We start from the raw sequence: 13,893 nt of genomic DNA on the forward strand, positions 1-13,893 counted from the left end.
ACTCTACAACCACTCTGCAGTGCAGCCTCTGAGGAAGACATGTGTTCAACAGGGCAATATTTTAGGTAGAATTTCCTAAATTCTACATTCCTGCTCTGTCTGCACTCCTCTTCTCTATTTTTCACCCAAGATGCACATTGCAGGATGGGAAGAACCCTGACACTCTGGCACTCTGCTGAATTTTTGGGGGTGCAGATGATGGCGAGTGTCCCAGACAGACCAGCCATCACTCTCCCCATGCCCCCTGTAGCACAGCCTCGGCGCCCACGCTCCCACGCCTGCAGGCCAGCTTGGGAAAGTCTTTGCAACTTTCAGCCACAGCTGTCAGAAAACTGAGTAATCACATTTTTCTCAAGGGGATGGAATTTTAAAACTGCATGAACCCAAAGAGAAGCAGTTTTGTTGGTTGTTGATATTTGGTTTTTTATTGTTCCTCTTCTGGATCCCCAGGCTCAGACAACAGCAGCCTCCATACCAGCTCTCTCAAGGTCTCACTTCATTGCTAGAGCTCATTAAACCCCATCCCTCAGTGTCTTTCCTGCTCTACCTGCCCCAGCCAGACAGTCAACCAGCACGGACAGAGGTTCCCAACAGGAAAACTGCATTTTGACACAGCTCACTGCCCGCTGCAGCATGGGGTGGCTCCTCTGGAGCACATGGCTGTTGCCAGAGTCACTGGTAGCCATCACAGTGGCCACCAACAGCCATGGCCATGGTCACCAACAGCCATTACCACAGTAATCAATGGCCATCACATGCCACCAGCAAGCGGAGCCGCTGCCAGCAGTTAATGGGTTTGTTTCATGAAACAACAACATCATCTTCACACACACACACACCAGTCCTCCACGATGATTCCTACAAATCCCTGATAAAGTGCCAGGACGCCTCAGTCAAAAATATCAATGTCCTATCCCTCCCAAAAGTGCACAGGGGCAGTGGGAAGGGCAGTGCTCGGCCCTCGAGAGGAGCTGATGACCCGCTCCCAGTGGATCGAGCACCACATGGCCAAAGACATCCCTCCCTGGCCTTTCTGAGGACATTGCTCCCCAGCCTCTCTGTCCATAGGGACTCCCTGTCTGGGCTCGGGATCAGCCCTGAAGCCAGCAGCTGGGGTGAGGCACAGGAATTGGAGCTGAATCCCTGTGTCCAGCTCCTGTGTGCACAGCAGGACCCCTCACGGTCCTGTGAGCGCTTGGATCTGACTGCACAGTGGGACAGATGGAGAGATCATGGAGCCCTTCCTGGGGAGCTCTGCAGTGCTCATTCACACATTCCTCATGGGCTCAGGGATTAGTGGAGAGAGAGGCTGCCCCAGTCACACTCTCTGCAAGAAGCACCAAATGTTGTCACCCCACACGCCTGCCCACGGCCATTCCCACTCCGCAATGGCTGGTTCCCAGTTTCCCCACTGGAGTCTGGGGGCCAGTGTCTCCCCAGCCTCTTGCATGGATGATGCACCATGTTCTCTGCATCCCACCAGCCCTCCCCAGCCCCCAGCAGCTCACCAGCCCACCCTAGCACCTCACCAGCCCTGCCCAGTACATCTCACAGTCCCAGTTAGCCGGGCTATTCGTGGCTCACACAGCTGCACATGCTTCAGGTGCCTTCCCTGGCTCTGGGACCTCACCATGAGCCCTGTGCTCAGCAGGCTAAATACAGCTCCTGGGAGGCAGGATCCTCAGCACAGGGGTTGAAATCGGTCCCAGGGCACCCTGCCTGCCCTGGACTCCACTCCCCACACCCAGCACGGCCACTGCCTGCTTTAATGTGCTCCTGCTTTCAAATTGCTTTTCAGTAATAAATTCACCTTGGGAAATATAATGAAATATATAAACCAAGCAAGATAAAAGCATTGATTTATGAATTGCATTTTACACAACAATTCCCACAGCACTCTTGAAAATAAACTTCCAGGTTTCTGTTTCAGGTTTTTGGGGTTTTTTTTGGTCTTTTATAACAAGAGAAGATAAAAATGCTCTTTAGAGAGGAACTCAGTGACTAAAAGCAGCCTCATTTCAAATGCAGCTGGAACATCATTATGAAACTATTTTGCTAAAACCTTCAGCACTGAGATCTTACCATAACTTTGCATTTCTGTTAAAGCCCCCAGTCAGCCCAAAAAGCCGATGGCCTGCACTGCACCCTCAACACAGGCTCTCCAGCTGCTCTTGTGGAGGCAGGGAGAGGTGTGGGCAGCGCAGGAGGCATTACAGAGAATTAGGATATCTTTTATAATACATAAATGTGTTGTATTCACAAGCACATGGAGGAAAGGCCAAGAATCGCTCATGGATAAATCCTGTTAAGGAAAGTGGCATTGGGGTTTGTTAGGAAGTGCTGGGCAGCAGAGCAGGGCATGTGGCTCCTGCTCAGCTTCCTTAGGCTCCTGTTTGCTCCATTGCAACACCTGGCAGGCAAACAGAGCCATCGTCCCTTCCTCTCCAAGCCCTAATCCTACTCCCATCCCAAGGTTATTCCACATTTCCAGAGGATCTGGTGTCAGACTGGCCCAAAGGACAGCAGTTCCCAATGGTAGCTCTAATTTAAAGACAAATGCAAGGGATGCAACACCTTGATGCATAGGGATCTTCCTGAGGAGAACATGCCTGAGCTCCTCCATCCCAAACCAATACCACAGCCTTTCTGTGCCCACAGAAGCAATATCTCCAAGAATCAGAGATCCTGTCTCCCTGACCCCACTGGTTGCATGTTTGAGGCCCCACTGCAGCCCCATGCAGCTGTGCCCCAGGACTGCTGCCCACACCACACAGAGCAGAGGTTCAGCCTTGCATGTGAACACATGACAAACCTGTCCAAGATGTCCCCCAAGATGCCTGTGAGCAAAGCCCCATGTGACAGCTGTGATGCCACCCTGCACCACCACCCTGGTCAGGGCAAGCTGGTCTCTACTTCTACCTTTGCAGCACAAATTAGTTACTTCTTTCCAACCAAAACCAGACTAACAAAAGAGCATAATCATGGAACTGGATGAATTCAGAAGAAAATGGTATATTTTAGCACATGCAGTCACCCCATGCAGCCAACTGGGAGGGACAGCCAGCACGATGGCCCCACCGAGCCACCACTGCTCCACTGACAAACAACATCCTCATGGTCAACAAACACAAATGCATCAGGATTCAGGAGATCAATGCTATGGATAAAGCCAGTACTTGATAAACCCAGATTTAGTCAGCAAAGCAGGAGCCAGCCAAGGTGTACATCTTGCACTAGCTTCCTTTAGTGCTCATCTGTCTTGAAACCAAGGACAAATTTCTACTAAACAGTGGAAAAGGGGGAGAAAGGGGATTTCTGTGATGGAGGCACAGACATGCTGACTCATACTGGGATGCCAGGAACAGCTTGGTTACCCAACTGCACCCCAGGAACAGGTAATTTTGGCACCTCTGTGCCCTCTCCTGAGCTGTGTCCCTCACTAGTGACAGTGCCAGGGAGGTGCCAGCTGTCCCTTCCCTGGCACAGCCCCCCCACCTGCAGCAAAGCTGCCAGTGCTGCTGGTTATAGGGAATGAGGGGGGCCCTGGGAGAGGGGGCTCCCATTGGGAAAGAGAGACCAATTCCTTCCCATAAATAATTGACACTGAAAGAAGCCAGGGAAGCCACTACCTTCTCATGGTTTTCTATTAAAATTTCAATCACAATGTTCTGGAATTTGATGTCCATAATGGCAGCGACTGTTTCCTCTTGAGGTCGAAGCAGCGTCGGCCCAAACACCACACCCAGATTAGCAACAGTCATCAGGTTCTGCTTGTGATTATCTGCAACTCTGGGAAAAAACAAAAAGAGAAAGAAAATGAAGTAGGTGATGGAACTAATCCGCAGGGAACCCCCTCTCTGCTCTCCCTGACTCGTGGCTGGCACAAGGCTTACAACCCTGTTTACGTTTTTTACGCTCCTGGTGAGCTCCTTGAAGGCTCAGCCATGTGGAAAAGTACAAATTTAACTGTTGTGTTCCTGGAGACCTTTCAGCCTCCATGAATTGACTAATCCCACAAAACCCCAACCCCGCACCGGCCACCGAGCCTCATGCTGCAAACCACTCCCAGAAAAACATCTTGAATCATTAATGCTTAAAACCCTTCTGAAAACAAATTGTTGGACCTCTGACACACGCTGCTCTCCAACTCAATGAGTGACCTCATATGTTCCAAAGGCCAATTCCTTCTCAGCCATTCCAGTGCTGGGCTGCACCAGAGGTCAGCCCCATCCAGGTCATCCAGACTGGCTGGGAGGTGACAACGGGTCTTTACCCCCAGATCCCCATGGCCCACGTCTGCCCTTCTCCATCCTGCTGAGGAACCCACCTGAGATGAGCACCCGCTCACCCAGGGACCCACCAATATTCGAGCTTCCTCTCTGCCACCTCCATCTCTTTTTTGTTCACGAGGGCACAGACCAGTTCAGAGAAGTGAAGCAGCTCACGCTGAGGACGTGCCACGGTGTGTTTGAGGGGTTAACTTGGAGCAGCTCCAGTTGGTCCCTGGTCTTAGTGATGCAAATCCCCATCAGTCCCAATGGGGCACATCCTATGCTCTGTCTCACCCTGAGGATACCGTGCACTGAGGACACACTGCATGCAGGAGGCAGCCCAGCAGCCCCCATCCATGTCAGACCACGGATGCCAGGGACCAGGTGCTCGGCTGCTCCGTGGCACAAGCCTGGTTGTGGCATGGACAGAACTCGCCGGGTACCATGGAATCTGCTGAGTCACGCGGGGACACGCGTGCGGGCGGCGCAGCCGGGACCTGCAGCGCAGCCCTGCAGCCCCATCTCCCCGAGTCTTTCTTGTGGTTTTCTCCTCACCTCTTCAACCAGGAAACACGGCAGCTTCAGGCTGTGTGCTCACACAGTTTTAGCCTAAGGGGGTTTTAGTGTCTTTTCCCTTCACTCTTTCTCTCCTGTTTCCATGGATAAATGCAGCGGAGGAGCACAGAGTGAGGCTGGACTGCCCCAAAAATTCATTGCCTATTGATCTTGGGGCCAAGATATTTGTGGGCATACTCAGTGTATTTCAGCACACTGTAAGCACAGGTTGGCTTAAAAGAAAAGATGTTTTCCATCCTTTTCCATCCAAATCTCACTTGAACCAGAAAGAACTCATTCCTCATCTCTATATACAGCTCCTCAGGCAGCAGATGGGGACCTCAGCACAGAGTAGGGCTCAGGGTTGCTGGTCTAGCTTCTCCCAACAGCAGCATCAGCCCTACTTACTGCCCAGGCAAGAAGCCTCACTTCGGTGCATGTTACATCCCTGGAGAACAGGCAGAGCTGTCACCTCCACCGAGTCTGCGCTTAAAGGTGGGAGGTCCTGGCCAAAGCCCCTCAGGAGCTGGTGGAACCTCCCTCTTACCCGTAACTCCCCCCACTGTCAGGAAGCTCTGAATATTTTATCACAAAAGTGCGGGAAATCTCCAGTGTCAGTAAATGCTGTGGGAGATGGGCTGCCCTGGAAACAGGCTCCAGCACAGAGATGACAACTTTGCCAGTGCTGAGATGATGTGCTGCCCACAGGGCTGCTGTCATCCCATCCAGGTTGGACATTCCCATCCCCAGATGGGCACGGAGCCTCTCCCCATCCCCATCCCCATCCTCACCACAGCCAAGAGTACACCAAGCTGTGCACTGCAACACTGGCACCACCCACCATGACCCGCAGAGCTGGGAGAGGGGGAGCAAACTTTCCTTAGGGAGTCACAACCCCATGCAACAGTGAGAAAGGCAGAAGTCCAGTAAGAAACATTATATGCTATATAATACTTCTACGAGAATTCAAACCTTCCTCTCACTCCCACCCATCTCCTCACCAAGACACTTACAAACCCCAAAGACATTTTCACATTGCAACATCTACATTTCAAACGCACATTCACGTGCTCCTAACTCGATTTGGAAAAACACAGCTGCAATTCAAATGGTTTTGAAAAGTACTAATAAAATAATAATTTTAGTGATCTTCTGCGGTTAGTAAAACAATGTTCATTTATTAAAAAAAAACAATCTAATTGATCTAAGTCATACAAAATTAGGTCCCTCCATTTCTCATTACCGTTACCATGTCCTACATCACTCTAATAAATTGCACTGTCACCAGCTCATTAGGGTGAGGCAGCTGTGCGTGGCCCTGGTAATTATTTCAGACTGAGCTATTAATGGCTTCCCAGGCAGGACATGATCCTGCAGCACCAGCCACGGACCTGCCCTAGCAATGTCCACACGGGTGGCCCCTTGCCTCCATCACCAAACTCCACTGTGTTTTATTTTGCCTCTGGAAGTGTGGGAGCCATTCTGCAGCTATGCAATCTGGCTCCTTTCTGGAATAAACCTTAGTGGTACATGAACTGATCTGCATCCTGGGTACTTTTCCAGCAATAGCCTTCCCCACACTGGGTCACCACAGCTGTGCTCCAAAACATGATTCACCTTTCACATCCTTCAAATTCCACAACCATTACCCACAGGATAATCTACTCTAAATTATACCTCTTCATCATCTTTTGTACTAGGAAATAATGCCACAGTTTCTAAAGATGGGGTGTTCTCAGCCCAAAGTGAGCTTAATGCTGGGGCTGTTCAGCAGGGACTGGCAGTGCCATTCCTGAGCTGCCCTTTAGAAGGTTTCCAAGCATTCACTGTATTTTCCTTTTAACCTGCTGTTTCTTTCCGGTCCTCAGTGCACTTTGAAAGAACTGCACTAACATTAACTTTGATGGGTCCTTTTCCCACTCCCTCTCCATACCCACTTTGGAGGAGTCACATCCAGCACAGGGAAGAAGCAACAATTAATGGAGGAATGTGCAGAACCTCTTCACTCCTGCTTGGGGCTCCCAACAGGCCAAACTACCACTGGCTTTTGGACTCTGGGCTGTGCCTCCTCCTCTCAACACATGATGCTTCCCACATGCCTCCCTCCAGGATCAGTGGGAGATCAGCCTGGCAGTGTGGGACAGTCCTTGGCCATGGGAATATCTGCGCTCAGCAGTGCCTCACCAATGCGCAGCTCCATGAAGGCCTGACCCACTTGGTGCTGACCCAGGAGCTGTGCTGGATGCTGCCAGCACCCAGCCAACGGCACTGAGACCAAGCCTGGGACACCCTGGGCCAGGAGCCCAGCGCTCCTGTGGGAGCTCCATCCCAGCAGGTCATTCCCCAGGGTGTCTGTGGATGCCGCTCACTTTACACTCACTTTCAGCAAAACAAAGGAGAACAGGAGCGGAGTAAATCCATGTTGTGTGTTAAATTAGATTATGCCCAGATTGCCTGGATACCGTATAATCACTGCCATGACCAAACACAATTTAATACAGGGTAATTGGTAGCCAAGGTTCAGTGCAGGGAAAGCGCAGGAACAGTAAATATTCCCTGGCTGCGCTGGCTCGTGGTCGGCACTATGTGGGAGAGGAGAATGGCAGCGGGTGCCATGGGCAGGCAGCACAGCGTGGGCCCTCACTCCTCTTACCAAGATTAATGAATTTGGTCTTTTCACCCTGCTCAATGGCTCAGACTCATTTTCACTAAGACCCAGTTAAAGAATTCATTTGCTTCTCCAGCAAACTACACAGGTGCTTCCAGTCCTCCCAGTAAGAGCCAGCACTGCAGCTGAACATCATGCACAGGGCCCAGGACAACAAAAAATAGACCAGCATGAGACTTCTGGGCTCTGACCTGGCACCAGTGGGATCACTTGACACTGGTGGACACAGTTCAAGCCCCTGCCCAGCACACTGGGCACCAAGAGCCACAGAGCTCCATGGGGGCTGCTCCAGTGGATGCCACGAGGGCACCCGGCTCTGCTCCCCATGGAACTCCTGTTTCCTGTGTCTGGAATACATACTTTGTGCATGTATTTTATATATGTGTATAAAATTATATATATATAAAAATTTTTGTGTATGTATTTTATATATAAAATACATGTATCTGCATATCAGCCCAAAGTGCCATTATTAGTTCAAATATCTTCCCTGATTCAGAAAAAAAATCTCTGAGCAAACAACCATTTGAAGGGAACAAAGGCAAAGTCTGGAGTGTTTCTATTTCTATGCCTGGGACAAACCTTTGAAAACAAAGTGCTTGTTGTGGCTGGCCTAGCAAGTCCTTAGAGGATGGAAAATAATGCAGCTAATTCCTATTGCTACAGGTAAAAATCCATCTCCTGTCTGCCATCACCAATAGAGCTGTTTAATGTGAAAAGCCAGTCACACAGAGGCCAGCAATTCCCAAAATTATTTAGGCTGCTTTGGGTAGTTTGACAGAAATTAAACACTCACCTTTGACTCTGGATGTGCACGAGAGGTAAAAAGCAGAGGGAGTGCAGGCAGCACGCTGGGATCTGAGGGGGGCCTGTGGATCCACCATCCTGGGTGGGGTGTTGGTGCGTGGCAGAACTGCACTTACCCCATGCTAGTGAGAGCCCACCAGGGCAGCAGCTAAGTTCCCACCCAGTTCATCCAAAGAATCATAGTATCATGGAATCATTCAGGTGGGAAAAGCTCTCCAAGATCATTGAGTCCAGCCATTCCCCCAGCACTGCCAAGGCCGCCGCTAACCCATGTCCCCAAGTGCCACATCTACATGGCTTTTAAATCCCTCCAGGGACAGTGACTCCACCACTGCTCTGGGCAGCCTGTGCCAGGGCTGGACGATCCTTTCCATGAGAGAAATTTCCCTAATATCCAACCCAAAACTCCTCCGGCACAACTTGAGGCCATTTCCTCTTGTCCTGTCGCTTGTTCTCTGAGAAAAGACCAGACCTCCACCTCGCTCCATCCTCCTGTCAGGGAGTTGTAGAACATGAGAAGGTCCTCCCTGACCCTCCTTTTCTGCAGGTTGAGCCTCCCTTAGGCCCCTCAGCTGCTCCTGGTGCTCCAGACCCTTCCCCAGCTCTGCTGCCTGTCTCTGGACACGATCCAGAAATCCCTCCTGGGGCAGCACAGCCTGTGCTCGGGGAGGCTCAGCACAGCCAAGCTTTGTCCAGGTGGAACCCCACAGCTCCCTGCTCCCAGTTGCCCCCACTTCCAGCCATTTAATCTGGATCTCACCCCGGAATGGACGATTGGACACAGGCGGCTGTGAGCGCACACAATTGCTGGTATTTATCAGATACGATCTAATGAGTTCTGGGAAATGTTCCTGGGTGCATTTAACTCATCCCTGCACATTATTGAGTTTAATTGGGCTGCAGTGTATGAGTGTGTAGGTGGAGAGCAGTTGAGGGACTGGGTTGGCCCCCACTCAGCTTCACCCCTCTCCGAGGGGCTGGCAATTCCACCTGTAGCAGCACCCGCTGGTGTCCCAGGCAGCTAAACTGGTCAATCACACATTCCTAAACCATTCCTAAAAAGGCTATGTGCATCATAGGAGGTGACAGGGACACTGGTCTGCAGTGGCTGCTGGGAGACAGCCCTGGAGAACCAAGGAGTATAGCACCTCAAAGGAGCCTGGTCAGCTCTGCTTCATCTCATGTTCCAAAGGCACCTGGGACATGGGTTAGTGGTGGTCTTGGCAGTGCTGGGGTAACGGCTGGACTCAATGACCTTAGAGAGTTTTTCCAACATTCATGATTCCATGATTCCCAAGCTGGAGTACACAAGCACAGAACTGCCACACTTCCAAATTGCACAACTGCCTCTTTATCCTGCTCTTGAGGCTCTGGACATGACTGCACTCTTTGGGCTGCTCTTGGATGCAGGGAGCTCTGCAAGGGCCAGAGGAGTCTGGAGTGGCAGGAGGTCATTGGGCTCAGTCAGCCACATCTGTGGGAATTGGGAACATCTGGAATACAGACAAACCCTGCTGCTGGCAGCCCAGGCTCCGCAGGCCACAAGCTCACAGCTCCGCACCCTCCCCAGCCCCGCCATTCCGGAGAGGAGAGCCAAGCCTGAGGAATGTAGATGGAGGCCAGCGGATCCAGAAGGAGGACAGATCACCAGGGAATGACAAGGGGAAACTTGCTGAAAGCAAAAACCTTCAGAGGCAACACTGAGGACTAAAGGGGTCTCAGCAAGCAGCCACGCTGCTCTCGAGTTTCCTGCTCAGGCAAGGATCAAAACTGTGCCTGCACTGATTCTGGGTGCTTTGGCTTGCTCCAACAAGACTCTTTTTCTCCTGGGTGAATCTGGCCACAGCTGGATGCTTGGGTTCACTCCCAGGGAAAAAAAAAAGGGCTCATGTTGCACTGAGAAGATGCCGAGGCCAAATGTGAGGTTCAGTATCAGCGAGTCTGATCAGTGCGAATTCCAAACGTGCTGCAACTTGCAAGGAAAACACGCAGGGACCTGCAACGCTGCTCTGGTTCAGGCTTCCCAGACCAAGCCAATGTGGTTTCCAAAGCCATCCTCTCCGTCCTCTCTGGCTTTGGGCAAGCTGAGCTTGATGGGGGATCTCAGAGGGATCTCAGATCTGCTCACCGACCCTCAGCCCAGGGCTGAGTGGCGCCGGGCTGTCACATTCCCTGCACCTCATCACAGCATCAGCAGCACTACAGGTTTCCATTGACACCCTGGTGAAAGCCACAGGTACAGCCACGATGTTAAATGTCACTGTGGTTTCCACCTGCACAAATACAGCAGCCAAAGGGGCCTCACCCTTAAACAACCCCAGGGACAGGGTGGAATGGGGGCTGCCACGGCCACAAACACCATCCCCTGTGCCACTGCCATCCCCAGCCCCAGCACCCCGGCAAAGCCCCTGCTGAACAGGCAGGTTTTCCTTCAAAAACAGAACTCGCTGGTGCTGTCACATTGCAATAAGAAACCCACAGGGCCAGCAGGGCAATGAAAGCCCCAAGGAGAGGTATAAGTTACAAACAATCCTTTGAAAGATCTGCCGCCACGGTAAGCGCTGTGCCGAAGTCTACAACCTGCTGCGTGGAAAACAGCCAAAGTAAATGGGCTCCCTGGGAGCCTCCTGTCAGGAACTGGCACTGGGGTGAGCAAGTGCACCTCCCACCATCCCTGCAGGGAATCATTCCCAGCTGGAGCCAGGTCGTGGGGCCACATGCAGGAGGTGCCTGGTGCACACCTGTACATTCACACGAGTACAGTGGCCATGGGAAAGGAGAACAAAAAGGGGGTTTGACTTTTTTTTTTCCTCTTAGAGGTGTTTTGGAGCACATTTGCTTCACAAAGGAAAGGTTAGTGCCCACTCCTCCAAAATACTGAATTTCATAGAACAACAATTTTAGAAGAAAGAGAATACAGGAATAACCAGCTTTGCAGAATAAGTCATGGCAAAAAACAGCAGGAAAAATGCTTGTCCCACCTTTTCCAATGATTGAAAACATCCCTCATTCCCCCAGTCTTGTGTACCCTGCCACACACATATAGGTTGGAACAAGATGGCTTTAAAGGTCCCTCTCAACCCAAACTTTTCTTGATTCTGTGAGCTGGAGATCACGGGGAAAACTGTTGCTCAAAGACATCTTGGCGCTGATGATTTCTGGTCTCCTTCCTCGTGCTGAAAAAAGATTGGACTAAAAATCACTGAGTTTGGTCCATGTGCTGGGTCTATTCATACAGAGCAATCAAGGGATGTGCTCATTAAGACGTCTCCATCCCACTCTGTCTGAGGCAACGGCACAGACACCACCAGGGAAAGACCAGCCAGTTATTGGAAATCTTTTGCTCACTCTCACTTCAATCTGTTTCCATACACAGTTTCAGTTTCACTGTGATAAACAAAAAGAATCCAGATATAATTATGTGCTATCAACAACCTCTATCCCACCACACCAAGTTCAAACACAAGCCCACAAGCATTCACACTTGAGGAATGCAAAATGCCTGGTGCTGCTCCTGGAGATCCCAGGCATCAAGTGGGAGCTCAGCAGAGATGTTCAACCACAGAAACTCCACAGCTAACCAGGCATGTGCTGCATTACGAGCTTCTAAACCCTCATGCCAGGTTGGTGACATCAGCTTTAGTCCAAGACCCCCATTATCATACCTACAGACATGAGTCTTGTGTGGGAAGAATCTAAAGAGAGGTGTTGTAGGCTCCAGAGCTCATTCCTCTCCAGCCAAAAACTGGGGAAACTGCAGAAAACATAAGGACCTTTTGGAGAAGCTTGGAAGGAAAAGCTACCAGCACACACACAGTTGCTCCATGGACAATCCAGGCTGAGGGGGTTAAAAGTTCATTTGCAGAAGCAGATAGCTAATTTAAACATTACAGGAAGTCAAGCCCAAAAACCCAGAGAACACCTACAGGGTTTTTTGTCGTGGTTTTTCTTTTTAGTTCTGCAGAATCTCAAAAACAAAACCAGAGAAGTAAAAGGAAGGCAGAGCAGGCAAGGGGAAGGCATGCACAGAGTGCTGCAGGGCACACTGTGCTGTTTGGGCTCTGTGGAAGCATCACCGGCTCCTCCACCAAAACACATGAGGTAGAGGAGAGCAAAGGGGAAACCAAAGGTGTTGCTGTGCCCCACGAGGCTCTGACACCTCTGGCTCCAAAGCACAAATCATACAATCATGGAACCAACAGAATGGGTTGGGTTGGAAGGGACCTTAAAGCCCACCTATTTCCAACTAGGGAAAAAGGAAAAACGGGCAAAGAAAGCACGGCAGGAGACTGACACGAGCCTGAACCAGGACAGTCGAGCTCCAGACAGGACTCTCCCATCTCCAGCAAGGCAGGACGTGCCTACAGGGAGTCACCTTCCATGTGACTTTTGCTACCTATGGGAATACCCAGATCCTCTGAGTCACCCGAACTCCCAGGGTTTTGCCCAGGAGCCAGCAGTGCTGTGATCCAAATGGAGCAAAAACAGGCACTGGGCAAAAAAATGGCATTCCCGAAGGCAGCAATGTGGACCACTGCCTGGCCCGGGGCACACTAGCTCAGAGAATGCTCCCTGCTTGCTTTTGGCAGCCAAATCAAGTGAGAAGCATAAGAGAGCGGAGCATCTCAGAGGCCTCAGTGGCTAGTGGAAATTTCCAGAATGTCCGGGACAAGAATGACTTACTGGAAGCAATACATAAATCAAGCAAATGAATAGTTACCAGACAGCAGCATAAACAGCTGCCATGGGGATGAAATCAGACCTGCTGTGCCAAGAGGCGTCAGCCTCCTTGCCGGCTGCACCTTCGGGGGAAACCAGGAAAACAAACCAAGGAAAAGCACATTTCTGGGGGATCTGCCACTCCTGGTCCCATGCAGGTGCCTCGGTGGGTTCCTGAAGTTGTGGGCACAGAGCCCACCGTGGTGAGCACTGGGGACCAGTTTCCAGGGGGCTCTGCAGGGCAGCGTGGCTGGGAGCGCGGCACAGGGCTGCCAAGGCTGGGACTGCTCCACGCCGAGGAAAACAAGCACGGGTTGTATTTTTAGGCAGAAGACCTGGAGGAATTTTTTTCTTCTTCTCCTTTGCCAACAATCCCTCGTACAGCAGCGAGCCCTCCGGAACACACCGCACACCGTGCCCGGCCCCTGCCCTGTCGCGCCAACGTGGGTTTTGCTGGATCCCCAACAGCAGCTGCCCTGCAGAGCCCACGGAAACCATCAGAAACCATCGTGCTGATCAGCGGCAAACAATTTGTGCTAGGGATAACAATCACTGTCTTCTTGGTTAAAAAACGCAAACTAGAAAACACCACCGGAGTAAAACCAAAGGGAACCAGTCGGTGTTGGCCAGGTTGCAGCTGGGAGAGATTAGAGATAATTAATTCTGCTAAATACACGTACACACAGCTTGGCTGCAGCCTGCTCCACGGTCCTGACCTTGGCCAGGAGAGGAGTGGGTGTGCAGGTCAGGGGACACCTGGGGCAGTGGCAGCGATGCTGGGGGAATGCTGACCCACGGGAGGGTCTGGGGGCCCTGCGGAGGATGCACGAGCCCAGCACCACCTTCATTGGAGAGCTGGACTCACTGCCACGA

The 13,893-nt window shown here is 51.3% G+C and overlaps 1 protein-coding gene across 3 annotated transcripts in view; it reads right to left on the bottom strand.

Moving 5' to 3' along the window:
- The window catches only part of ARHGAP26 (Rho GTPase activating protein 26), a 117,692-nt gene that overhangs the window by 33,597 nt on the left and 70,202 nt on the right, over positions 1 to 13,893 (bottom strand). For all 3 annotated transcript variants that reach the window (XM_051794220.1, XM_051794219.1, XM_051794221.1), the window contains exon 18: positions 3,630 to 3,789. In XM_051794220.1, coding sequence (XP_051650180.1) covers positions 3,630 to 3,789 — 160 coding nt within the window. The remainder of the gene's footprint in view (positions 1 to 3,629; positions 3,790 to 13,893) is intronic.

Source organism: Manacus candei, unplaced genomic scaffold (genome assembly GCF_025592945.1).
Source record: "Manacus candei isolate 608988 ecotype Guabito, Panama unplaced genomic scaffold, ASM2559294v1 h1tg000037l, whole genome shotgun sequence".
Lineage (NCBI taxonomy): Eukaryota > Metazoa > Chordata > Aves > Passeriformes > Pipridae > Manacus > Manacus candei.